Source organism: Chlamydotis macqueenii, chromosome 2 (assembly GCF_036417535.1).
Source record: "Chlamydotis macqueenii isolate bChlMac1 chromosome 2, bChlMac1.mat, whole genome shotgun sequence".
NCBI lineage: Eukaryota > Metazoa > Chordata > Aves > Otidiformes > Otididae > Chlamydotis > Chlamydotis macqueenii.
The window spans coordinates 115,005,047-115,029,692 of NC_141557.1; the positions used below are offsets into that span (position 1 = coordinate 115,005,047).

The following is a 24,646-nucleotide window of genomic DNA, read 5'->3' on the forward strand; positions in this document are numbered from 1 at the left end:
TTCTCATTTAATTTGAGAAAGTGTTGATGGAGCCTTGTCTGCAGGATTGGCAGAGGTGCGTTGGCAGTTGGGCCACCAGGGGTGCGGTTAGATGACAAAGTGATGGCACGGGTAGAGATGGTCATAATCTGTTCCTCAGTAAAACCCAGATTAAAGTCCTACTCACCTTTCACTTCCCTTTTAAATGAACAAATGTTAGTGATTTTTTTATTATTATTATGTTAGAATTTTATTATTATTATTAAACTTCAGAGAAGGGAAGATAATCCTTGAATCACTACAAATATTTATTCACTAGATATTGCAAGAAAAGACAATAGCTGCAGCACTAGAAGCCAGTCTTGCACACCAGACGATATGGACACTCCTCAATTCACCAGGAAGCTCTGACAGCAACTTAGATGCCAGTGAAACTGAAAAAAGTTTTGAATTCTATTTGAGAGAAACCCTGTGTATGCCTTTTTGTCCTCTCTGATGTAAAGAAATAGGTACCAAACTTTGCCAGCTCTTCCAAACAGAACTTCTTGGCTTTTAGCTGAAAAAAACTCCACCACAAACAACACGGCATTTGTAAAATGCTGAGTATAGATCTACATTGGTTAGAGAAGTATTCTACATCCTGGCTTACTTGGAATGCTTCTCGCATGGACAGAATTTAATTCAAGTTTCTTCAACCATTGCTCACAGGACTGCGTTAAATGGTTTTGAAGTTTCTGTCCTTCCCCTAGCTCTACATCAGAAGAGGTTTTAGCAAACACAGACTTGCTAGTGTAGTTTACTTGAAGAAAAAGGCATGTGTGGCATGAAAAAAGTTAAGAACTGCTGCTCTCATATTTGTGTTCTCAGATACCCTAAGATCAAGTATTGAAACATTAACAGAGGCTATGTAGAAGCTGTGAGGGGAAATCATTGACCTGGCAGACAGGTGAGCTGTGCACTGCATATTGCACAGCGACCGCGAGGGAGCTCCAGTATGAAATGTACACAAGCCATTATGAGATTGATTACAGCAGGTAAATTAATTTATGTTGTGGTGAGGTTTAGAACTTCCTTTCTGTCCTCCACAGGCCCATGCAATTGCTGGCAATGCTAAAAATGGGTAAGGGGTTTGGAAAAGCATTGCCCAGAAGAAGCTACAGGAACTTATAAGGACACCATCGAATTAGCAAGCAGCTTTGTTAAGAAGTAATTCAGTACAAAGCATGTGATAAATGCTTCAGGAAAAGCCTGGGCTTCTTTCCTTCAAGAAAATGTAAAATGCTTGGTAAATACACTTGTTTTAATTATTTCATTGCATGCTATCCTGTGAAACCTGGTGGAAAAACATTGAACTTGCTATACTAAGGAGAAACCAGCCACCACAAGTATGCGTTAATGACTTTATAGAAAACAAGTATGTATAACTGGTATACAAAATCTTCTCACAAAAATGATTCCAGGTGACACCTGTGCATTCAACTTGATGTATGAAATCTCCCCTAACATCTGGTGGTACAATGTTAGGTGACTTTTGTAGTGTCTCTGTAGATTGATAGTGCTGGGAGCTATAGACGTTGCTGCTAATTTATAATAATGTAAGACCCTGTTGGGAACATTTCACACAGGAAGCAGCGTAGGGAGGTGTATGGCAACATGCTACTTGTGTGGGTTGTCTGCAGTGTAAGACATTATCATTGCCTTTGAAAATGATGAAAATGAGAGCAATGTTTTATCCTGTAGTGATCCTTATCACAGTATTTCTGACATGCTGTGGTCCCTTCATAGCTTAATAGCTTCTGTTTCTGTCACAAGTAGAAAATACAAGCTTTAGAGTATATACAAAAATTTACATTAAAAATATTATCAGAATACCGTACTTATTTTTTGGAACAATTACTTTAATACAACCTACATACTACAAAGTATTGCCAGCAAGTCAAGGGAGATGATCCTTCCTCTCTGCTCAACACTGATGAGGCCACACCTGGAGTGCTGGGTCCAGTTCTGGGCTGCCCAGTACAAGAGAGTCATGGGCATACTGGAGAGAGTCCAGCAAAGGGTCCTAAGAATGGTGAAGGGACTGGAGCATCTGTCCTATAAGGAAAGGCTGAGAGAGCCTAGGGAGGAGAAGGCTCAGGGAGATCTTGTCTATGTAGGTAAATACCTGAAGGGAGGGTGGAAAGAGGAGCAATGGTCACAAACTGAAGCACTGTTCCCTCTGAACATCAGGAAACACTTTTTTTTTTTCTATGAGGGTGACTGAGCACTGACACAGGTTGCCCAGAGAAGTTGTGGATTCTCCCTCCTTGGAGATATTCACAAGCTGGGCAACCAGCTCCAGGTGGCCCTGTCTGAGCAGGGGATGTTGGACCAGAGGACCTCCAGAGGTTCTTTCCAACCTCAGACACTCTATGATACTGTGATAGTGGGGAAAAAAAAAAAAAGGACATTCTTTTGGGTTTCTGTTTTTGGGTTGTTTTTTTTTTTTTTTCTCTCCAGTAATTCTTAAGTATGGATGGAGAGAAGGAGTGGACTCATATTTATTTGGCCTAATCTAGGTTTCTTATTGACTGTCTCTAGGCCTTCAGCTTGAATAACAAATTTTAACATTGAGTGTGTGCTTGGAAATTCAGTGTGCATTTCATCCGTCCCAACACAATATACCGTGACAGTGAGTTGGATGTTTAGGAAAACAGCACAGAGAAAATGGGGGAGGGAGCAACGTGTAAACACACTTTCCCAAATATGTAAAGAAGTTAAGCAGTTCATTTGCTTTGCTTTAATGCTTTTGACATCAGTTAGACTAATTTTTTAGTTTTAACATTTGCTCAAAGTTTAAAATATCTCTCTGCCCCTTCAAATATGAGAATGGGGTGGGGGAGGAGGGAAGAGGAAGAAAAAAAAAATCTTGATCTTTTTATTATTCATTGTGAGAAGTAAAAAAAATAAATCCAGGTTTTCTTTGCAGACACTTTTTATTTTTGATCAAGTAAACTGGCTTGTTTGAAACATCCATGAAACTAAAAGAAGGAAGCAAGATTGCAGTTCCAGATTCAGAAATTATGTATTTCCATGCTTTTATGCTTTGTGTGTGTTAAGGGAGAATCAAATTATGAATTCCCAGTAGATGGCCAGCAGTTCAGCTAAAAAAAACAGGCACCTGCTTAATCCAAGATGATATGCAAGGACAAGGAGGCGGAAATTAAATGCACCACTCCAGCAGTAGTTTCCTACAACGTGATATTTATGAAAGAAAACAAGGACACAACCTTGTCATTTGAAGGAGAATTCATGATTTGCCCTGATGAACTGATTTGCTATGTCCTTTTTTCCAGTCCAGTGGTGAGAAGTCAGGTTTTTGGTTTTTGGTTTTGTTTTTTTTTTCCAGAGAAAAAATAGCTATGCTGTAGGCTTATTTTCCCAAAAAAGTTGGAATATTCACCAGAGTGTTAATTCTTGAGTGTTCTGTTTTCTTTTAAAAATAAAAACAGCTGGCATAACTACCCGTGTGTTTATAAAATGCTGATGAACACAATTAAATATAGTACATTTTTTTAAATTTTGGAAACTACTTGGTGGAGTATAGCTCCGACTGACATCTGAGCTTGTTTAATACTAGGGCACAGGATGAAAGAACAGGAAGATGTCCTGTATACTACAACAGAACTCCAGCCTCTGTTTTAGGAGGTAGGAGAACATCAACACCAGCTTTTACTGGTCTGCAGTTGGATTTCAGATATCACCGGCGTAGTTCATGTTACAGCTTTTGCTCAGCCTTATCATGGCTGGTGTTAAGTGGTGGGAAGGGGATGCAGCCCCGTTTAGCCCCTCCGGTAACTCCACTGTTGGTTGCTGGTGGTCTATCAATTCAGCATTGTCTGATCCATAAGTCTGATTCTGATGGTTTGCATCACTTTGAAATGCTTTACAATTATTTAGCAGCAAAGTTTTTGCTGTGGAATATAACTAGATTATAGCATCATATATGGAAATCAGTGGTATTAATAATTTTGTCTTACTCAGATTTTTAGTGCAAAAGCTATTGAAATGCAAGTTGCAGAAACAGAGAAGGGAGAAAGCATCTGAAAGGAAAAAGAGAAAAATACCTAAGTCGCAGAACAGTCGTGATTGCTGTTACAATGTTTTTGAAGTTTTAAGAGGCAGGAATTGTCTTCAGTGGACAGAGTTGCTGAATGAACTTGTTTCTTCCTAAACTGAATTCTGTAGTTTTCCTGAAACTTGATGGAGCTACAGTTGTGCTAAACCCAATACGGGGTCCTGCACTCTGCAAAGTGGCATATATTCACCTATTCTTTTTTTTTCTTGTACATTTGCCACAAAAAAAAAAAATATTAATATGTTTTCCAGGAGCTGATGATTGCCTGAGTTAGTATTGGTACAAGATATGTAAAATCTGTTAGAAATCCTGGTCTTTTTTTTTTTCCTTCCTTTTCTACTGTAACTTTTTGCAAATGGGATCATTACTGCTCAGTGTGGTATCATGAGTCCAGTAAAGTTCTGATTTTTCTTGTGTTTCATTTACTAATTGTTGCAACACTGTACATTATTCATGAAAAACAGATTAGCATTGTCACTTCAAATAATGCTGTGTTATTACAGGCCACTGCAGCTTCAGTGATGAAACTGCTTTCTTTTAGTGAATTTTAGTGGATAGCAAGTGGTATCCATTACGACTCCTTAATACAGTTATGTGGTTCTTAAAATGTGAAGTCTTAAATAGTTGTTTTTTTCACTCTGTGTTCCATTGAGAATGTATTTGTGCCCAAAGGCTAAGCCTTTAGTACTATGAACCTTTTTTGCAGAGGCATTTTCACTGTACCTATTTCCTGTTACTATGTTTTCAGCTACCCGTTTCTTTTGCTTCTGCCCGTTCCTCCCTACTTTCTCCCTCTGATCACTTAGTCTTCTGATCTTTCTTCCTCACTTAAAGCCTAGCTTGTGAGATGCATGTGCTTCCCTGACCTTCTCACCTCATCAGATCACACTGTGGCTTTGGGTTCCCCAAACCAGCAAGAATTGCAGGTGTTTTTTGTTACCTTCCTGCTGTACTTTTAAATGTTTTATAAGGTTTTGAAGCTGCAGTGTATTGTACCTCATGGAACAAAGAGTTCGACTTAATTATGTAAGTGTAATGTTTGGTTTGGCATCTGTCACCTGATCATCCAAAAGAAAGAGGCACCTCCATAAAAGATCATCAATCCAGACAGAAGAAACAGGGCAGATTGTAACACAGACTATAAATTTAGAAAAAAATGTACTCAAATCACAATCTTAATGTAGAGGTGTGGTTACTGAGGATATTAAATAGCCAGTCATGATTTCACTTATCATTTGCATTAGTAAATAATTTCACATTTGCAATTGTATTCCTATTACTTACTCTTTTTAGTCATATCTTCTATTTCTGCATTTCCAATAGCTCATTCTCACTTTTTTCTGTGTGTGTGAAATTTTCTGTTCCCTAATTTTTACTGTTCTTATCTGCTGTATCTCATTTCTTTCAGCATCTTTTCCTGAAAAGCTGGTGTTCATTGTTACTATTTAACTTGTTTCATGGTAAGCTTTTAATTTTTCCCATTAAAATTAACCATTTTAACTAACAAGATTAAATCTTCACACATATTTCTTCCCTTCATGTTGCAGTTGCATGCTTAACTTAATTCCGTAGCGCTGCCAAGTCTCTGTCATTTAAGAAAAGCTTAAAGCAAATATTACAAGCATATTAGATGGATTTTATAGGGCTGTAGGAAACTAAAACCAAAGTGTTGGATGTGAAACTGACTTAAGATCCAAGGACTTTATAAAGGTCTGTCTTTGGAAGAGTTAAGGTCTGCTGTCTGGACAGGAATTTTGAAGGGTGGCAGGTTGGTTTGTATGCTATTGGAAATCCTCAAGAAAGCTTAGAATGGCAGAGACTGATTCAGCATGCACTGGCTAAGTCTCACCTGTTGGAAAGGGGTTACGCAGACCAAACTTCAGGCAGTATATAACCTAATAGCTCCTGGGAAGGAAATCTGAACTATTGTTTGCAGTAATGCTTTCCTATGCCCAGCAGGTTATATCAAGTGAGTATCAGGTGAGTCCACCCATGGGTTATTTGAAGTAGTAAAGCAGGTCAATTTGCCAAGGCTGGGCATTCATGAAATGGACAGCTAGATGTATCTTCAGCTGACTTTGAAAGCAGTTACCATGTTTATCAGTATCTCCTGGACAAGGTCTTGGGGGGAAAAAAAAAAAAGTTGTAGACAAGAACGATGACTTAATTCAGTTTTTCAATGCGTGGGGTTTTTTGGTGGTAGCAGTCACCTAAGAAAATAAAGATTTAAAAAAAAAACAAAACTCCAGGCAGTGACAAAAGTAACTTTCCTTACATGTGCTGTAACATGCTCAGTTATGAAAATAGCTTTAAAATTCCAGATTCTTTGCTCTTTGTTATTCTGACTGACTTTTTGCTTTTCTCTTAGCTTGGATAATGAAGACTGCATACTGGTAATATTCAGTCCTCTAGTATAACACATTTTTCTAGGGTGGAAAAAGGACTCTTATTTCCTATACAGTTTCATAGACTGCTAGGTGCATCTGCTTTGTTTGGAGAGGACACTTATGGCACCTTAACTTAGCCCGATATTTTTTTTAAGATACACTTATTTCTAAATCTTCTGGGCTTTGCTCAGTGGTTTGTGGGGGTTTTTTTCCTCTTTATTATCATTATGCTATACCTTTTCCTGTGCTGTCTTTCATATTAATTCCTTTGCTCCTTTTGCAGCCTCCATATGTTTTTCTCCCACAGTGCTGCATTTTCTATTTCCTCTTTTCCTGCTCTGCTGTGCCTCACAGCTTTAGCGCATATACTTCTTTCTTCTTCAGCTGTTCCTTTCTGTCTCTTCCAGATATGCTTTCACTCCTGAATATTGCATGGGGGTCTCAGAGATTCCTTCAGAAGCTGAATGGCCCCAAGAAGAGAAAAACTTGGCCTTAAGTAATAAGCCAACTCTGTTCTTGCTGAAATCCAAGAACAGTGGTCAGTGTGCCTTCCCTTGCATCCTCATCCTTCTGCTATTAGTCACTGTTGGTATTTGCTGGAACTGAAGTTTCCCTGTCCTGGTCTCTGAGCATCCTTTGGCGTGTGGGAGGTAACTCACTGTACCCTGGCTGTTACTTTGTGTGTGTAACACAGCTTCATATGACTAAGAAGTCATGTCATTTGCTCAGACTTGGCAGAGCTCTAGGGGGTACAAAAACTGCCTTCCTCCTGTGCTATCCCATCGCCTCCACTTCTTTGTAGCCTGCTCTCATACTCAGAAACTGTAACCATTGCTGCTGCTGCCTCTTTGGGATTTTGGGCTGAGTTTGGGGATTTTGGGCTGAGTTTGGGGATTCTGGGCTGAGTTTGTTCTGGAATGGTAGGCATGGTGAGAGCTGAGGCAAGGTGGGAGCCGCAGCAATGAGGGAGAGGGGATGCTGTGTGAGAGAGCAAATACTGTGTTTGGATCCTGAATATAAGTTTTTTTTTTTGCATTCCTGAATATAGGCTTCTGTGGCACTGTGTTTCTTACCTGGTACGTTGCAAACGCAGGTGTGATAGCTGCACTTTCTGCAATTTGTTAAAGCTACCGGTGTAACAACAGTGGTGAAAGCACGGTGGAATGAACTTGACACACATGTAAAAGATGCAGGCACTTACACAGCTAGTCCATGCGACTCGTCTTCGTGCCTGTCATTACTTGTACTAGTGGGGTTTGGGAGAGTAGAGTTATCTGTGTTGTGACCATGCTGGAAATTAAGCTGTGGCCATATCCTGTCAGTTCTCATCTCAAGAGATTTCTGTTCTGTAGCTTTTTCATATGCTGCTGACAGCATTTTAGAAGAGTAATACTGTGAGATCAAGCTAGGTTGTGAATTGAAAGGTTGTGAATGGAAATGGTCAAAAAGAGGAGCGTTTCCTTTGCTCCGCAGTCTGACAAACCTGTAAGCAGCAGCACATGAAACTATGGGCATGGAAAAAAAGGGTTGTGTAATTTTTTACATTCTGTTCACATTTTTAAGGATTTTCAGTGTATCCTCAAGTAATTTCTTCTCTGTATTTCTACCTGAAAAACATAGTTACAAAGGATGCTTAAAACAAGAGCAGAATTATTTTTTTTTCTCCTCTATAACTTTCTTGGATTTTGGGCTTTTCGTACCACTATAATGAACTGTGCACCAGGCCTTGGTTTGTGTCATCACTCACACTGTGTTGCTCATCTGCCCAAGTTGAACACCCCTTAAGTTTGATGGGTAAAACGAAGCACGTGCATAAGCGTGCTTCGAAACCTACTGAAATTTAGCCCAAACTCGGCTACTATGCACAAAAAAAAAAACCTTCAGAGGAGAATTACTGAAGGTCACGCTGTGTTGTATGTATCCTGCAAGGGGAGTGAGCTGCGTGCACCCCCTCAGCCTTGCTTAAAACGGAGCCCTGGGCGTGAAGGTCAAACGGGACAACCGCGTCCCCTCGATCCTCACAGGTACGCGCCGCTTTCCCCTCTCTGGCCTGTCAGCAGGCTCAGCTCCGGTCCCGAGCTGCCCGCGGTGCAAGAAACTCCCTGCCTTTGCTGGAGCTCCCGTTGTTTTAAATGGAGGCCCCAAGGAGACCTGCGCTCCGCAGCTGGGTGGGGGGGGGGGGATCCGAGGGCGATGCCGCCAACTTTCTCCTCCGCGCCGGCCCCGCCCGACGGGGGAGCGCGGCCTGCGCGGGGTCCGCATGGCTCCATAAACACGGCACGGGGGAGGGCGGGGGGAGGCCTCGCCTCGCCAGGGCTCGGGCCGCGCGGGGCCGGGCGCCGCCGCAGTAGGGCGCGCCGGCGGCGTGGGCCCGCCCTTCTCCCGCCTCCTTCCCCGCCCTCCCGCCGCCGGCAGGGGAGGCCGGGCCGGCGGGGCCCACGTGCGCGGCGCCCGGGAACCGGCGGAGCGGGGGCCACCATGTGTTTCCGCGAGCGAGCCAGCGGCCGGGGCAGCGCCTGAGCGTCCTCCGCCCGCCATGCTGCGAGGCGGCGCAGGGCTCTACGCGACGCGGCCGCTCCCCCACCGCCCCGTCCCCTCGCCTCCTCCTCCTCCATGAGCACCTCGGCGGCGGCTCCCGTCAGGCTGATGCCCGGCGGGCACCCGGAGCAGGCGCCCGCCGATCCCCCCGGGACTGCCGCCGCGTCGCCCGTGAGGCTTCTCCGCGTCCCCGCCGCGGGCCCAGCGCCCGAGCAGGGCAGCTCCGCCGCCAAGGTGCCCGGCGACCCGGCGCCCTCCGCAGCCCCGCAACCGCCGCCGCGCATGGCGGGGGCCCTGGTAGCCCGGGTGGCCGCCCCCAGCGGCCCGCGGCCGGTGGCGCCCAAGGGGCAGCCCGCGGCCACCCTGCAGTTACCGGCCAACGTCCAGCTGCCCCCAGGTGAGTGGGCGGCCGGGCTGCTCCGGCTTCGGGCTGGGTCCCGTGTCGCGACTTCACCTGGCCCTGTCGCGCTCCCCGGGAGGAGGGGGGTCCCTGGGAGGAGGGGGGGGGTCGCCGGGAGCTCGTCGCCCTGCCCTGGCCGCGGGGGACGGGCAGGACGGCGGGGGTGATGTTCTGGGGGTGCGCCGAAAGTTTGGGGCGAGTTGCTTTTCTGCCCCGAAGCTGGGGGACTCGGGGTGTCCGCCTGCCCGTCTGGCAGGGCGTTGGAAGCGGCCGTGGGTTGAGTCATTTAGCGCTCGGGATGCTCGCAGCATCCCAGATGCCCGTAGCGTGCCTGGGGGATGGATCTGGAAGTCTCTGGATGAAGGGGACTTTGCTGGGTAGCACGAGGAGCGGGAGGTTTAGCCGAAAACTGAGCGGCCGAGTTGCCTGGCTTTGCGACTGGAACAAGACCAGGTGAGGCTTTCGTGGAACTTGGGTTTGAACGAGCGGCGTGGGGAAGCGTGACCGTGGGTCAGCGACTGCGGAGGAACTCCCGCGTAGCATGGAAGTCGGAGGGCGCCTGCGACCCCCACCTCCCCCCCGCCCCGACTTCAAAGAAAACATGAATGTAGGGATTGCGTAGCGATGATAAAGGTGGGTTGGTGCTTTGGGTAGCAGCAGAGGGTTTGCCGGGGCTGCTACCTGCACTTTCTCACTGTAGGAAGAAGGGGCTGTTGGTTCTAAACTTCCCGCTCTTCCCTGTCAGGCTGTATTTAAATGCTTTTCAAAAAAAGAAAGCGACTCTCATTCCACACATCTTGGCCTCACTATATCGACACCCCAAGATACGTAATCACTTTATTGCTGTTGGTGCTGTAATTATTTCCTGCCAGGACAGTTTCTTTGTTGGAGCATCTGTTGCAATTTCTTTCAGGTAGGATGTTGCCTAAAAGGATGACTGGTTTTACATTAATTCCTGCGCTGCTGGTGCATATTTGCATTTTTCCTTTTTTCCCCTTTCTTTCCTCTTTTTTCCCCATAACTTTATCAAAGACGTGCACCTCTTAAGGAAATATGTAATGCTAATGTAATTTTAAAAAAAAATTGTCTTTAATCAGTAAGTTTCACTTTAGGTTTCCCAGCACTCACATGATGCTATAATGTCTGGGTAGTCAGCAGTCAAGGATGAGTCTAAATCCTTGCCAGCTTTCCTCTGAAATGAACCGTGATGGAAATACATTGATTTTCTTTGTAGTAGGGAGCCCCCTCAGATCTTCAGGTTTGCTGTCTAATATTTTGGTTTTCTTGAACATATTGGCATTCAGTTAAACATCTTTCCGTGAAGGTGAATGCTCATGTGAGTTGCCTGTAGTCTGGGAACTACAAGTTAGCGGAACTTTTATATTTCCCAGTAGCTTGGGTTTGATTACATCAAGGTATACTGCTGAACGCCATCTGACTTGTATGGTGGCAGTAGCCAGGTGTAACAAAAGTAGCATTACCCTGCAGTTGCATCAGTTTGTTTTTCTTGCTCCTGGAACAAGAAAGCAAGCAAGCAGACTTTGTACTGGAAGTTCAGAAGTGCTGGTACTGTGTGCAGCGCTGTAAACTAAAAGTAACTGTACAGGGTTTAATGCTCCAGAAGGAGTATAGAAGTTGTCAGATTTCAAATGGATCAATGTTTCAGGGAAACTTGTCTAAATAATTGTCCTAAGGATGATGTAAAGTTCATTCTGGCTTCAGTAAGTGTTAGTATTCTACCTCTATCTTCTATGTAGATTCAATTTTTAATGAATAATAAAATCATTCAGAAATTTAAATGCAAGATGAAGACCATTAAAGCTGCAAGTGTTAGCATCCTTAAAAAAGGAAGTGGAATAACCTACCAAATTCTTAGGCTTGAAAAGTTTGTATTTCAAATAAATTGCAAAATCTAGCCATGCAGGATAAAATACAGAAGAGAGAATGCACTTGGCTTTAAAATCACGGCATTCAGCCTGTGGCACCTGTGAAGAAAAATGCGTACAGAAGCATCCTCCTCCTGAGTTTCAAAGGGAGATCTTTGAACTGGCTTGTTCTGAGGAAGGCTGGGCAGCACTGCCTTTAGGGGTCATCCTGAAATGCTCGGGAACTGCCTGTGGCCTGGAGCAGATATTGCTCCTGCCCTTCTACAAGGCTGCAGTCTGGGGAGGGAAGGGCATCAGGGGAGTTGCGTTTGCCCCTGTGGCTTGGAGGACAGTGGAGGTTCATAGAAGTCATGGATTTAGGCTTCCTCTTTCTCAGAATAAAGCCAGGAGGTGGGAAAAGGAGATGACCAGGTATGACTCCTCACCTCCCTGAGCACAGATTGTCCCTCTGCCAAGTGCTGCCTTACCCAGTTACCCAGGAAAAATCACTGAGCTTCGCAAGGTCTTGCAGGACCCAGACTTGCTCATGAGAAACAAGGGATTTTCATCAGCTTCTTATGTTTTGTTCTACAGAGTGCCAGTTTTCAGCAGAGTAGCCAGCTGAGTGGACCAGTGCTGGTACTCAAGGCCTTCCTCCCTCACCCTCAGGGTATCTCCTGTACTAGCAGTAAGAAGGTGTGAGTCCACCCCCCAGCTTACAGCTGGCCTCACCTGGGGGTTTTAGCATGCATCAGGACTCCAGCTGGGGACTGTGTCCTTTACACACCTTCAGCTGGACAGATTCTACCTTGAAGGTTTGGTTGTCACATTTTGACCTTACATTCCATCAGCTCTCAGGCTGAATGGTTGGGCTACGTCTTCCTAAATGGAGGGAGTATGATCTATCAAAGGGACCCTTCCTCAATTGCCCCATTTGTTGACAAGAATGCTTGAGCAGCATTTCAGAAGGCTTTGTGTGTGGCAGTCTGTGGGACTAGCAGAGCGCAGACCAGCATGGCGAGTGCAGGACTGCTCCAGTCCTGAGCTCTACTGGTCATGTGGACTGTGCTGGTGCTCATGAAACTGCAAATGTCTCATGTCATGGACCATCTGTGATAGGAGAAGGGGTAATGGTTTTAAAATAGCAGGAAGCAGATTCAGACTGGATATAAGGAAGAAACTTTACCATGAGGGTGGTAGAACACTGGAACAGGTTGCCCAGAGAGGTGGTGGATGCCCCATCCCTGGAAAAGTTCAAGGCCAGGTTGGATGGGGCTCTGAGCAACCTGATCTTGTTCGGGATGCCCCTGCTTCTTGCAGGGGCATTGGACTAGATGACCTTTAAAGGTTCCTTCCCACCCTAACCGTTCTATGATTCTATCTGCTTAAACAAGAAACTGTGTCCTTGGTTAACTTGAGCTTAATGTAGAGGTGGGGGGAGGAAATGGTTGGGCTATGCTATTAACAGGAGGAAATGTTAAAGGCTTAGGAGAGGGAAGGAGTGACAAGGTTTCCATGGGCCATGACAAATGTCTGTAGCTCACCTTAGTGTCTTTGGGCTTCACGCTGCTTTGGAGAAATGGAGGGTAGAAGAGGAGCATAAAAATAACAAGGAGAATGTTGTTCCTTTGTTTCCTTTCTTCTTTGCTTTTCTCTAACTTAGGTTTTTTTTTGTGGCTTCTGTGTCTGTTATTGTGACTTTAATTCTATCCCTGGCCCTGGAATGCTCGTTACAGGCAGACCTTGAAAGGACAGTTAGCAGATGTATCTGCTCCTCTTGTGGAGGGACGAAAAAATACAGAACTTGACGAGATGCTAGGGATCTACCGTTGTTACCTTAGGATCTGCTTCAAGCAGGATGCTCTTCAAAAAGTTCACCCAATGCCACTGCTGCTGCTTACAGGGCTGTGACAGCAGCTACCAGCGCTCTTCACTGTAGCATCAGCTGCCTCTGGTGCGTGTATTTCTGTTTTACGCTTTCTGGTATTGCTGGCACCAGTGGGCCTGAACAAGTATGGTGTCAGCAAAGAGAAATTGCCTCGTGTCTGCCTTAATTTGCACTAGTAAGCTGGTACAAGGCATGGTCGCTGTATAAAGTTTCCTCTGCACCTGACTTGGAGGGGAATGGCAGCGGGTACAGGTTCTTGGTTTCTGTTTGCAGCTCAGTTGTCTTCGCTTGGATGTTTTGGCTTGTCCCTGGCAGGTTTTCCACTGCCTACAGCTTATCTCGGCTGATAATGGGTAACTGTTCAGAAAGCACAACCGCTGTTTGTAGCAGGTGGCCAGGGCTGCGTGGCAAGAGGCAGGCAGTCAGCGTGCGGACACCTGTGGGTATGAGGGGAGAGTGCTGATGGCGGGTATCCCAAAACTGCTGTGGGGTGATAGGGAGCCTGATCCCGTTGGGTTTGTCTTAATTGGATATAGAAACAAAGGTAACCTGAAGAGGTAAGGGCTGGTAAACATCTGGATGCTGCCGCCTTCTGCTTTTGAAGTTGGCTTAATAACTCTCAAGTGCAGTACTTCCAATCTCCCTCTTCATGTTCTAGATGCTATTATTGTAAAACCGCATAAAGAATTTGATATTTTCGTATTTGCATCTGATCCTTCACTTTGGAACAGGAGGAAGCACTGATTTAAAAATATTTCTTAGTTTATATTGGTTTTGGGTAGGAGGAGGCTAGCTAAAGATTTCTTGTTTCAACAAGACAAAAAAAAAAAAAAACCCTAGAAACTCCTTCAAAGTCTGCAGTTTCTGGATGTTGATAATCTCACAAAGTCTGAGCATAACACTTGTGCTGTTGGATGACCAGTACAAGCTAAATAATACATGGTTGCAACCTTTTCTATCCCAATAGTGTCCTCTGTTTAGGAGGTTTATCAGAATGGATTCTTTGCAGACTTCTCTCTTCACATTAGGCAACACCAGTCAACTTTTTTTTTTTTTTTTTGAGGAGAGGGTCAGCAAAGCTTTGGTAGGCTTGAGGAACTAAGTCAACCTTAAAAAAATAGTGAGTAAATGTCTTCTGCTGTAACCAGTAGAAATTTCAGCTGCTCTGTAAGTCTTGATTTTGTTTTCAGGACTGAATATGTCTAGCAAAACAATGCTTTCCTATCATTAAATGCACAGCCCTGTGGGAATTAATATTTAAATCTTGGCAGAAGATATAAAGCTAACTTCTACTTTTATAGTTTTCACAAAAAAAAAAGCAGATGTGTTCTGAATACTGAAGCACTGAAATATGATGCTCAGTAAAATTAATGTTAACTGTTGTTCAGATTTTACAATCAATTGGAGTGTATTGCAAAGAATTACGACTACAGATTGGTGAACAGTAAACTTTTTTAATCCTTAGAAGAGAGAGAATGTGAGCCTACCTTCTGTTGCTTTTGCAGTATTTAAAGGACCCTTCAGCTTGTAGCAGTAAAAATAGCATCATCCACGCACAAGTGACAGCTGGAAGAAATACTAATTATATTTCAGTATTCTTTTAGTAAAGATGCTGATAAGGTAGGTAAGCTCATAAGTTGTTATTTTGAGTAGTTTGCAATACCAGATTTTTTTTAGTTATCTTAGGGAACCAAGTATTTGTCATGCCATGCAGTAGAAATCTGTGCTGTGCTTAATGGGTAGGATTGTATGTTACAGTTGTATATGTGAGTTTTGCTGTAAGTTGCAAAGCTTCTCGTAACTCAAAGATGAATAATTAGTAGTGCCCTAACCAGGTAGACAAAAACCCAAAGGCATATACTCTTTTCTTTTAAAATTATTTGTGCACGAAGCTACTTTTCTGAAAACTGTGATGATTTCAGAAGAAAAATATATATAATTTGCAAAGTGGAAAAGATCACAATAGATGTTTCTAAGCGGCTTGTTATTCAAATAGTCAGGATTAAGGTCTGTTCTGCCATCTGGGTCACCTTTAGAACAAAGTCCACTAACAGATCTTTTTCACCAGTGTCTTGAGGAAATAGTCTCCAGTCACAACTGAAGCAGGGTAAAAATGGAAGCAGATGGAAGATCCTTGTTGCTAATGAACCTAGGGACTGTTAAGACTAGAGAACTCATGAAGCTCAGTGATCCTACTGGGGTGATTTGGTGAACTAAGAACAGTCAGATGTTATGATGGCACTTGGTTTTCATAGCTCATGTTTGCAGACCTCTTGCAGCTCACACTTCCAGTCTGGTGGAGGCAGAGGAGATGGCTCTGTTAGTACTGGCTGCTCCTAGGAGTTGCCTGGGAAGTCAAAGTTCCTTGTGTGGATGTGCCGGTTAGATTAACAGGTCGGTGAAACAACATGCCCTGGTTGGCACGACACTTGAAGACTTTTCCTTGCAGCTTTCCAAGCAACAGTGCCATGTATTTCAAGTGGAGCTCTTGAAGTCAGATCCAGGTGACTGCTTGGTGGTGTATTACTAGGCAATCTGCTTGGGTCAGCTGATGGTGGGTGTTGAAGAGGATAGGTGTATTGAGAACACCTTTATGTATGGCTTGCATACCAGCCACTTGACAAATATCACACAGTTTTGATGACAATTTCCACAGTATCCATGCAGACAGAAGTTAATACTTCCATGAAGGTTTTGCTATCTTCTCCAAGAATTTTTATTTGCTCTATCCCACTCAGAGCAAGGTGTTAATCAGTGTTAAAATTCAATGTTAAGCCCCTGCTTGCTCCTCTGAAATAAATGAAAATCCATCCAACAGAGGGGTGAATATGTACTTTTAGAGGGAATTAGGTGGAATTCAACCTTCTACTAGTCCCCCTGTGAACACCAAGGAAACAAATATCCCATTATGAAATTCATCTGGATTGAGTTGATTCTCCTCTTATTTAAAGGAGACAGAGATTTAAAGGGGGCTGATCTTGTCCTTTATTAGAACTCTACGAAGACACCAGTTATGTTTTTAACATCTCTTGGTTTAAAATTAAAATTTATAGTTCAACCCTATCTAAGTTTCAGATTTCTCTTTAACAGCTTAATAGTTCACAGTTTTACAAATGGTGTGTGCAGGTTATTGGCATACCTTTTGGTCCTTACAAAGCTGTGCACTGTGTATATGTGGCTGCAATATGCCAGACATCTAACTTGCTATTTAAAGAATTTGACTCCAGTGAATGCTAGGAGTACACAGCAAACGAGAAGAGGGTGTGGTGTTTAGATTCAGCACTTTTTTTTCAGTGCAGGAGGAGTTGTCTTGAAAGTAAAGAAGTATTACTTTGTCTCCTTGGACGTACTATTTCACTGCTGTCAGCTGAGTCCTCTGCAAATACTTGAAGCTCTTTCATGAAATAACTTGGCTTCTGGAGACCTCTTAAGTTACATCATCTTATCTGTAGACAATCCTGGAACTGTCTGATTACTCGGATAGGAAAGCAACTAAGCCTCAAGTAGCAAAGTTGCAAACCACAAAGATGAGATGGGGAAATGCTGATGGGAAATGATCCCAGTTGCTGAAATATGTGGCCCAAGGACAAGAGTTAGATGTTCTCACGCTATGAAATAAGACTGTGCCTTCTGGAATACAACGTTGGCCAGGAATTTTGTGTGCCTACCCACAATAAAAACAAAAACTCTTGGGATACAAGTGTAATAAATATACTTTGAATTCAAACAGAAACAGGTGTGCCATCTTGGAACTATGCCCAGAAAACATCTATGACCTGTCAGTTATTTACAGCCCCTCCAAGAATCAATGCAATGTCCAGATTTTCTTTACATGGTTGGTATGGACATCTGTTGTTTGCTATAAATAAAAGGTATACTACCTTGCAACTGGGACAGTTATATTTTTGTACAGACGTTCTCCTGTAACTGTAAAATTGCATGGATATAAATGTTTTCTCAAGTAATGAAGCTCAACTGTGCATGCGGTTGAGGAGAACTTTTAGCTCTAAAACATCAGCCTGTATTCTGTGAAAAGGCATCAGTGCTATGGGAGCCCAGTTGTCAGTCTGGGTATCAGAATGCATTGATGAGCAGCTAGCCTCCAACAGCTTGGATAAGACTTACTGATAAAGCAGTGCGTGAAACTCTACTTCAGATTTTTTCATTTTTAGCACTTTGTATCTAGTTCTTGGAGGAAGGGAGGGAGAGGGGACATTTCTTAGACTCTTCGGAAATATCCATGGTGTCTATTATTCCAGGCTACTTGAAACAATAAATTGTCAGACTCTGCTCCATCTTGCCTAGAAGAGATATCTTCATCCCTTTCCTGGCTCCCTGTGCTTGAAAATGCTGTGCCTGTACTGGACATCTCAGGAGCTGGTGCCTACTGTTAGCGCAGGACTTTGCCAGAGGGAAGTTGGAGTTACTGGAGGCAGCAGCCTCTGCTGTGGCTGTGCGGCACTCCAGCTGTTAGTGTGACAGAGTTGTGGGTGTCTGGTGGTTTAAAAAGCTGCTCACAGCAACCCAGGCAATCTGGAGAACAGTAAGGCTAGTGAAACAGTGCTATCAACCGGACAGAGATGTCTGCGAGTAGGGCTAGCCCCTGGCTTTGAAAGCTGAGCTGTGGTCAGACACCTGAGGCTGGTGCAACCATGAAAGTTGTAGACCAGGGTCTACAAGAATCTACAGTGTGGTTTTGTGTAGTTGGCAAAGATGCAATCAACTTCTTCAACGCACTTGTGGGTATGACATTGTGTTGTATTTAATTTGCCTGTCTCTGTTCCTTTTTAGCATGGAAGTATATTTGGATTATGCCCTTTGAACTTTTCTCCTTACCTGGAAATGAATGAATTCCATATCTATGGGCAAAACAAGGTGTCTTTCATTGGAACTCAAAATCGGGCATCTCATCGAGACACTGCAATATCTGCACACTAGTCACTGGTCCTGAGTGCAGCTAAGAAACGTAACTAACTTCCCAAAGGATGTTTTTGGCAGGATGGGCAGACTATCTAGAGACAGAAGTCTCAAGCCCCTCATTGTGAAAAGGGCTGTTTGTTAACCTGCAAGAGATGCTCAAGTCCTCCAGTGAAGCATGTTAGAACTGATCCCTGCTGGTACCCGGTCACTTAGGTTTTCTGTTTGGGATCTGAAAATAGGAACAGCCTTGTAGCCCCAGAGGGATTGTGCCTTACTGTCATTATCAAAGAGTGGTGAGAAAGTCTTTCCTGTTCTTTAAAACAACTTCAGTAAAATTGTCAAACTCTGTATCCTGTAAATGGTGCTTTCTTGGAAGTGCTATGCAAAAGAGGGCACCTTTGGTGTTACAAAGATGCCTGATTGCTCTTCAGTAACTACAGTTGGAGCTGATATTTTGGTCAGAGATTGCAGATATCTTTTCTGTTTTTAAATGCTGTGCTGAGCGGTGTTAGCTGAAGCTTCACTGTTTCAGCTATTCAGATTTTTTTTTTCCTCCCTATTTTCCTGTGGAGTTGCAGTAACTGCAAGAACTGATCTGTTTTCTCATTCTGTTTCACAAAAACTACCTTCTAGTGAATGTGAAAACAGCTCTTGATAAGAAATTATCCCTTTTTTTTTTTTTTTTTTTTTCCCTCCTCACATGAAGAATGTGGATTCTTGCACTTACCTTCATTTCTGACAGTAGCATCTTGGTAGCTGCACCAGTCTGTTTACGTGACCTTTCTGTTGAGAACCTCAAGGTCACCATCACCTGCTGTTCCCTCACTTCACACTTGTGCCACTGTACGTGGTGTATAAGACTTCAGGCATTGGTTTTGAGTGCCAGGGAATCTTTTCTTCTGGCAGAAGACACCTCCTGTGTCTCCTCTGGGAGCCTGCACTGTTGACTTCAGCAAGGGAGAGTCAAAAGATTGTGTGTATTTTTAGGTTGTGAAAAAGCGTGAATAAATTGTGGTGACCAGAAGTGAAAAATAAATGCCTTTCGCAGCAGCTTTCAAACTGTTTCAGACAATCAACATGTCAGTTTACTGTCACTTTGCAAAATTATGTTGTAACTGTCCAAAACTGTGTTTCATACTCGAAGTGATGTCTTGTAGCTCTTCTCTGTATGCATCTGTAGCTATGACAGTTGTTTCAAAAACCTTCAGCTTTATTTGTGCTAGCATCAGCCAATTACAGTATGAAGCCTACAATCAGTAGTAGTCAGTAGATTACCATAATATTGGTTTTGGAGTTCTAATTTTGCTAGCCGCCACAAAAAAAACTACTGCCATGAAAAGGCTACCACCATATTAAAAACTCTGCCAAATGGAACAAATATAGGGAAATTAATGTTTGTTCCAAGTGAAACAGGTTCGTACTGTCACTTACGTGGGAGTAAACAAGCATCATATTAGTCATATGTTCCAGTCAAGGCTGTGACCACTGGAGTGGCCTTGGGTAATTACTTCTGTGGATGCTCTCACCAAGAATAAGTCTAAAGTTATTTTACAGTGTTTTGATGAAGTATGGATGTCTTTGTGTTGACTAATCCCATTACTAGAAAGAAAGTTGATTTATATTTCAGAGTACAGTGCTGTTAGGGATCGTTGCAGTCATGGTCAAATGTAAAGGGGCTACTGGGACTTGTTAATAGTTGTGGTGGTTGTTTTTTGTTCACTTTTTTTTAGATGCTAATGAAGTTGCATATGAACTGTATTGTATTTGCATAAGCTTGCTAGCTCTGTTCTCTCGAGTTAATTTCCCTCAAGTGGAGTCTACTGGAAACTTTCCCCATTCAAGTGGTGGGAAGATGGGATACTCTTCAGGCAGGGTCTCCAACTCTAGCAAATGCTAACTGAAACTTTGGAAAAGTAGTACCAAAAACCCCCCAACACTATAATCGAGTTGACTGGTAACAATGCTGTTTCTGGTATGCAGTATGATTCAGAGAAGTAGAAATTGTGCTGCTGACAGTTTGGCTTAAAACACGAACGTAATGAGTAGTGACAAAATATCCAAATACATGAAAACAAAAGACGTAATGCATTCCAAATCTCTAAAGAAATTAAATTATAAATTTATATGTGCCTCTTCAAAGAGTAGAGCTAGCAATGGCATTTCAAAGCGAGCTTAGAAAAGAAAAGCCTAAAAACTTCAGTAGCAACACTTCTGCCATCCTGAGTGTAGACCTAGCGCAGAGAGAAATGCTGTGGCTATCAAAACGTGTGATATTGTCAGCTTTTGCTCTTCCTCTTAGAATCTGCAAAGCATGTGATGTAAACAAGGAAAAAAAAAATGCTCTTTTTTGACTGATGATGAATTGCACGCAGTGAATCACTGTCCAAATAAGATGGCGTGAAAAGAAAATTAGAAATCTGATCTGTTTTCTATGATTCCGGGTATTCACTGATTAAATTAAAAGATCCATCTGTACCTAAATATAATTATAGTCAAGACTTCAGTGGAGAAGGAAAGCTGAGTTGTCAGATGGAGTAACAGTATTTTTCTGGATATGCAACTGCCTTGTGCATCTGCCCCATCTAGTAAAGGCTGCTTGAGAAAACAGGGAATCGCTCCAGATGCCACTCTTGCAGTCTCAGCTTGTGTGCGCTATGTAAATGACAATATGTTGATGTTACAGAATTGTATACCAAGTTTTGTGTTGTCTTGCGCTATCCTCTTATGCTTTTCGATGTGGAGGGTGAAAAGCTGTTTCTAAGCATGTGGTTATAACTTGAATTTTTTTTTTTTTTTTTTTTAAACAAAACACAGCTTATGGAGCTTGTGGCTTTTCCTGTTGTATTTGCTTAAACTCAGAAGCAATTTTTTAGGCTATATTGTACAGCAATAGTTTGACAGCTTCCAGACTAACCAGGTAGTAAAAAGACTATTCCATTAATGCAGTCGTTTTACACTAGATCGGAAGTGTGCATAGAAGATCTGGGATTCTCCAGATATTGTAAAACTTGCAAGAAAGTTTATTGCAGTCCTCAAAAAAAAAAGTTGAGGTACTCTTATTTACATATATGGCTTTCTCCTGTACCTTCCCCCTTTCTTTTAGCTAAAGGGCCTTTGGTAAGCGAGGTGTTTGAGGAGGGTGGTTTTGGTGGAGGGCTCTGCAGCAGTTGAAGGTGCAGGAGGTGAGGCACCAGCAAAGGTAAGGTGCTCTGTAGCTGCCTTGGAGGACCTGAAGCCGTTGAGACCAGGGATCCAGCTGGCATTTGGTATTTGTGACCCTGGTGAAACGTCGGGATTTTCCAATGCCTGGCCCTTGAGGGGCTGGGGAGGAGGCCCTGGCAGCCGAATGGTTTCCAAATGCAGGGAAGATGGAGCTGTGGTGTGGCAAATGCCTCATTCTCCTTAGGGGGATTTTCATTCAAAAGCTTTAGTAAAAATAGTCATTGTTTGTTTACTGTTTAATTGTTCATCGTTGTAGCCGATGGGGTGGGAGAAAAGTCGTAGGAGTTGAATCATGCTGGGCTCACATAGCTGTCGGTTTGGAAGGAAAACAAGAACAAGGAAGCAAGGTTTTGGGGGGGTTTGGGGTGGGTTTGTTTTTCTTTTTTTCTTTGTGGGTTTTTTTTTTTCCCCTCCATTGGAATCTTCCTATTTGGCTGTAAGCTGCTTTCCTCAGACGCATGTATTTGAATACTTTTGGACAGACCCTTGACAGAGGGACAGCTTCAAATGTCTGAGTGGCCTTGGCTTCCATTGGAGACCCCAGCCTCCGGACCGAGGGGGGTGGTTTGCAGGTTAAAGAACTGCTTCAAGAAGTTACTGTTAAAGTAATCTCAGCGTGTGTGTGGGATGTGCCTGTCTTTTTAATGTCCAGAATATCTTTTTTGATGGAATTGCTTTGCAATTTGCATTTTGTATGCACGTAGTGTTTTGATGTGGCTGCTTGATTTTAGGAATTGTTTTCTATTATAAAATGCAGAGTGAAGCTGATGTACACTTAGCTCTTACATTTCTTGGAAGCTGTTCCTTGGAGTAAGAAACTAAATATTACATTATCTTGTCGGTGTGGTCTAGTTATTTCTTCCACGGAAGCATAGGGAAGCCATAATATCACTTAATTTCTAACAGTCTGGATGTTTTTCTCCAACAGGAACTGTTCTTATCAGAAGCAGTAATGGCCAACTAATGTTGGTATCTCAACAAGCAATAGCACGAGCACAGAGTCAGCCACAAAATAACACAAGCGTGAGACCGTCTGTACCGATCAGCACACCGGCAATCAGAATATGTGCTGTACAGGTAACTTCTCTCATAGCTTTCATTTGGTGTAGCTGTATGCTATGCAGTTATAACAGGGTTTGCAAATAAGTTACGGAGGGTTAAATAAGCATTTGACCGATTTCTGAAAAGCATGATGGTGTTTTGTTTTGCACATAAACATCACTAGGTGCTTTGCTTTCTCAGTTTGAAAAACTGCTAGCCATTACATATCGTATAGTTCAACTTAAAGAATTCCTCTATGATGATGATGATGATGATGTAAAGAATTTCAAGGAAAAAAAACACCCAAACCAACCCATAACAAGAAAACTTACCTAAATGATTACTGCTAGTAACTGCAACCTTGTGATCCTCTGGTAGGATACTTGTCTGAAGCTGAGGACCTTTCCCGTTGTGCTCAGGGTGTTGCTGGCTTTTTGCTTCCATCTCTTGTAATATGGTCAGCATGCAAGAGTAAGAGTGGGTACTAAAAAAGTAACCATCTGCATGAGCATAGGTCTCACCAACATGCTCATTCTTTAACTGTTTTGTTCTGATTAGGCATTGTATCTAAATGTCTCTGAATATGTTCTTGAGTATTGAACTGGTAGACAAACAGCTTTGTTTGAATAATGTTTAAACTGTATGGGCTATGTGAATCATGCCTGTATTATTGCTATAAGAGTGGGTATCTTGTTTTACATCAGACCAGAGCAGGCACTAACTTCACTGTCTGCATTTATTTGCCTGATGACTGTTCTCTGCACATGTTTATTGTTTGGTTTTCTGTTCATTTGGTTGGTTTTTTTTTTTTCTTTTTTAAGAACTCTAGCACCCAGTTAGTAAAGAAAGTAGCAGCGACTCCTGTGAAACCATTATCTCAAACAACAAGTGCTGTGGCTTCTACTGTTCAGCCGCCTGCTGTAATACAGGTAGGTGGCAAGCTTTATAGGGTGGTGGAGTAAGTGACAGAGAGAACCAAAGAAAATACGTATGCATTCCCGTTATTTCTAACTCTAATCTGGTTTTCACTGAGCTGGTAACTTTTGTCCTCATGATAAATTCTTTCCTGACTGTCTTTTTCTAAATCCATAATTTAATTATGCTTCTGCCAGTGTATGTTAGCTCATCTTCTCTCACTACAGTAGAAAGCACATGAACAATGCATAAAACAAATAGCTCAGAGAGCCATTTCCAGTGCTTTTGTACTCTGTGGCACAACTTTTTCAAGCTTTAGCTGCTGCTTTTCTGCCAGATGGGGACTTCCTAATGCTCCCTCCTGTTCTGTTTCCCTGATTCCTTAGCAGAAAAAAAGTATACCTGGGATATTGTTGTGGAGGGAAAAGGAGCTGTCTACACCAGTCAAGCTATTTTTCAGACCTACATTTTTTTCCCCTCATTAAAAACTGAAGGAAAGTCCTAGCTGAAGACCTCTGTTCTCTAATTTGGTAGACAGGTTCCACAGATACAACTGTAAATAGACAGTGGTTGGAAATGTCTTGTTATTTTTAGATAGTGGGGTTTTTGTTTTTATTTCCTAGGTCTTATTTCTCTTTTTCTGGAGAAAAATGTTGTAGGTTCTTGCTACCTGTAGAGTATGAAACTTCTCCTAGACACAGTTCTTCCTTTGTTATTGGGGACCAGAGTTCTGGATAAGCTTGTGTGATGAAAAGAAAACTGCTTCTTTCTGCAGCTAAAATATCTTGCTCTCATAACCTGGACGAGAAATTAGGAAGTACTCTGGCTTGTACATACCTTTTCCTTTTGTGAACAAGAGCTTGAAGGAGACTGGACTGTTGCCGTTGACCAAGCACTCATTAATTGAGCAGGATCAGTCATTAAAAAAACCGTGCTGGTTGTATGTTTTTGACCTTGAGGGTGTTTGAAGGATTGAAGGATATGTTTGCTAACAGTGATAACTAAGTCTAACGTAAAAATTCATCCTTCTGCTGTTCTTCTGTGTCAGAAATGAAAACTACTTTCAGCCTTGTCTGTGGTCCTTTTTCTCTTACTTCTCACTACAGATAGATAATGTTCAGGCTAAAGGGGAAAACGCAGAGGCCTCTCTTAATACATTTTATATTTGGCTTAGAATGGAAACAACATACGCTTTACATCAAAACACAGTAACAGGTATTCCTTACCCACTTTTATTCTGGAGTACTAGCTTGCAAGCCATGTGCTTGTGATCTCTCCATGGACATCTTTAGGATATAAAAGCAGTAGTCATCTCCTGTACCACCCTTGCACTGCAGAGAAGAGATGAAGGTAAAGATTTCTTCCATCTGATGG

The 24,646-nt window shown here is 42.8% G+C and overlaps 1 protein-coding gene across 1 annotated transcript in view; it reads left to right on the forward strand.

The window, feature by feature from the left end:
- The first annotated feature begins 9,096 nt into the window (after positions 1–9,096).
- The window catches only part of TAF4B (TATA-box binding protein associated factor 4b), a 69,693-nt gene continuing 54,143 nt past the window's right edge, over positions 9,097–24,646 (forward strand). The window contains exons 1-3 of the mRNA XM_086742273.1: positions 9,097–9,418; positions 22,245–22,393; positions 23,179–23,286. Coding sequence (XP_086598399.1) covers positions 9,097–9,418; positions 22,245–22,393; positions 23,179–23,286 — 579 coding nt within the window. The remainder of the gene's footprint in view (positions 9,419–22,244; positions 22,394–23,178; positions 23,287–24,646) is intronic.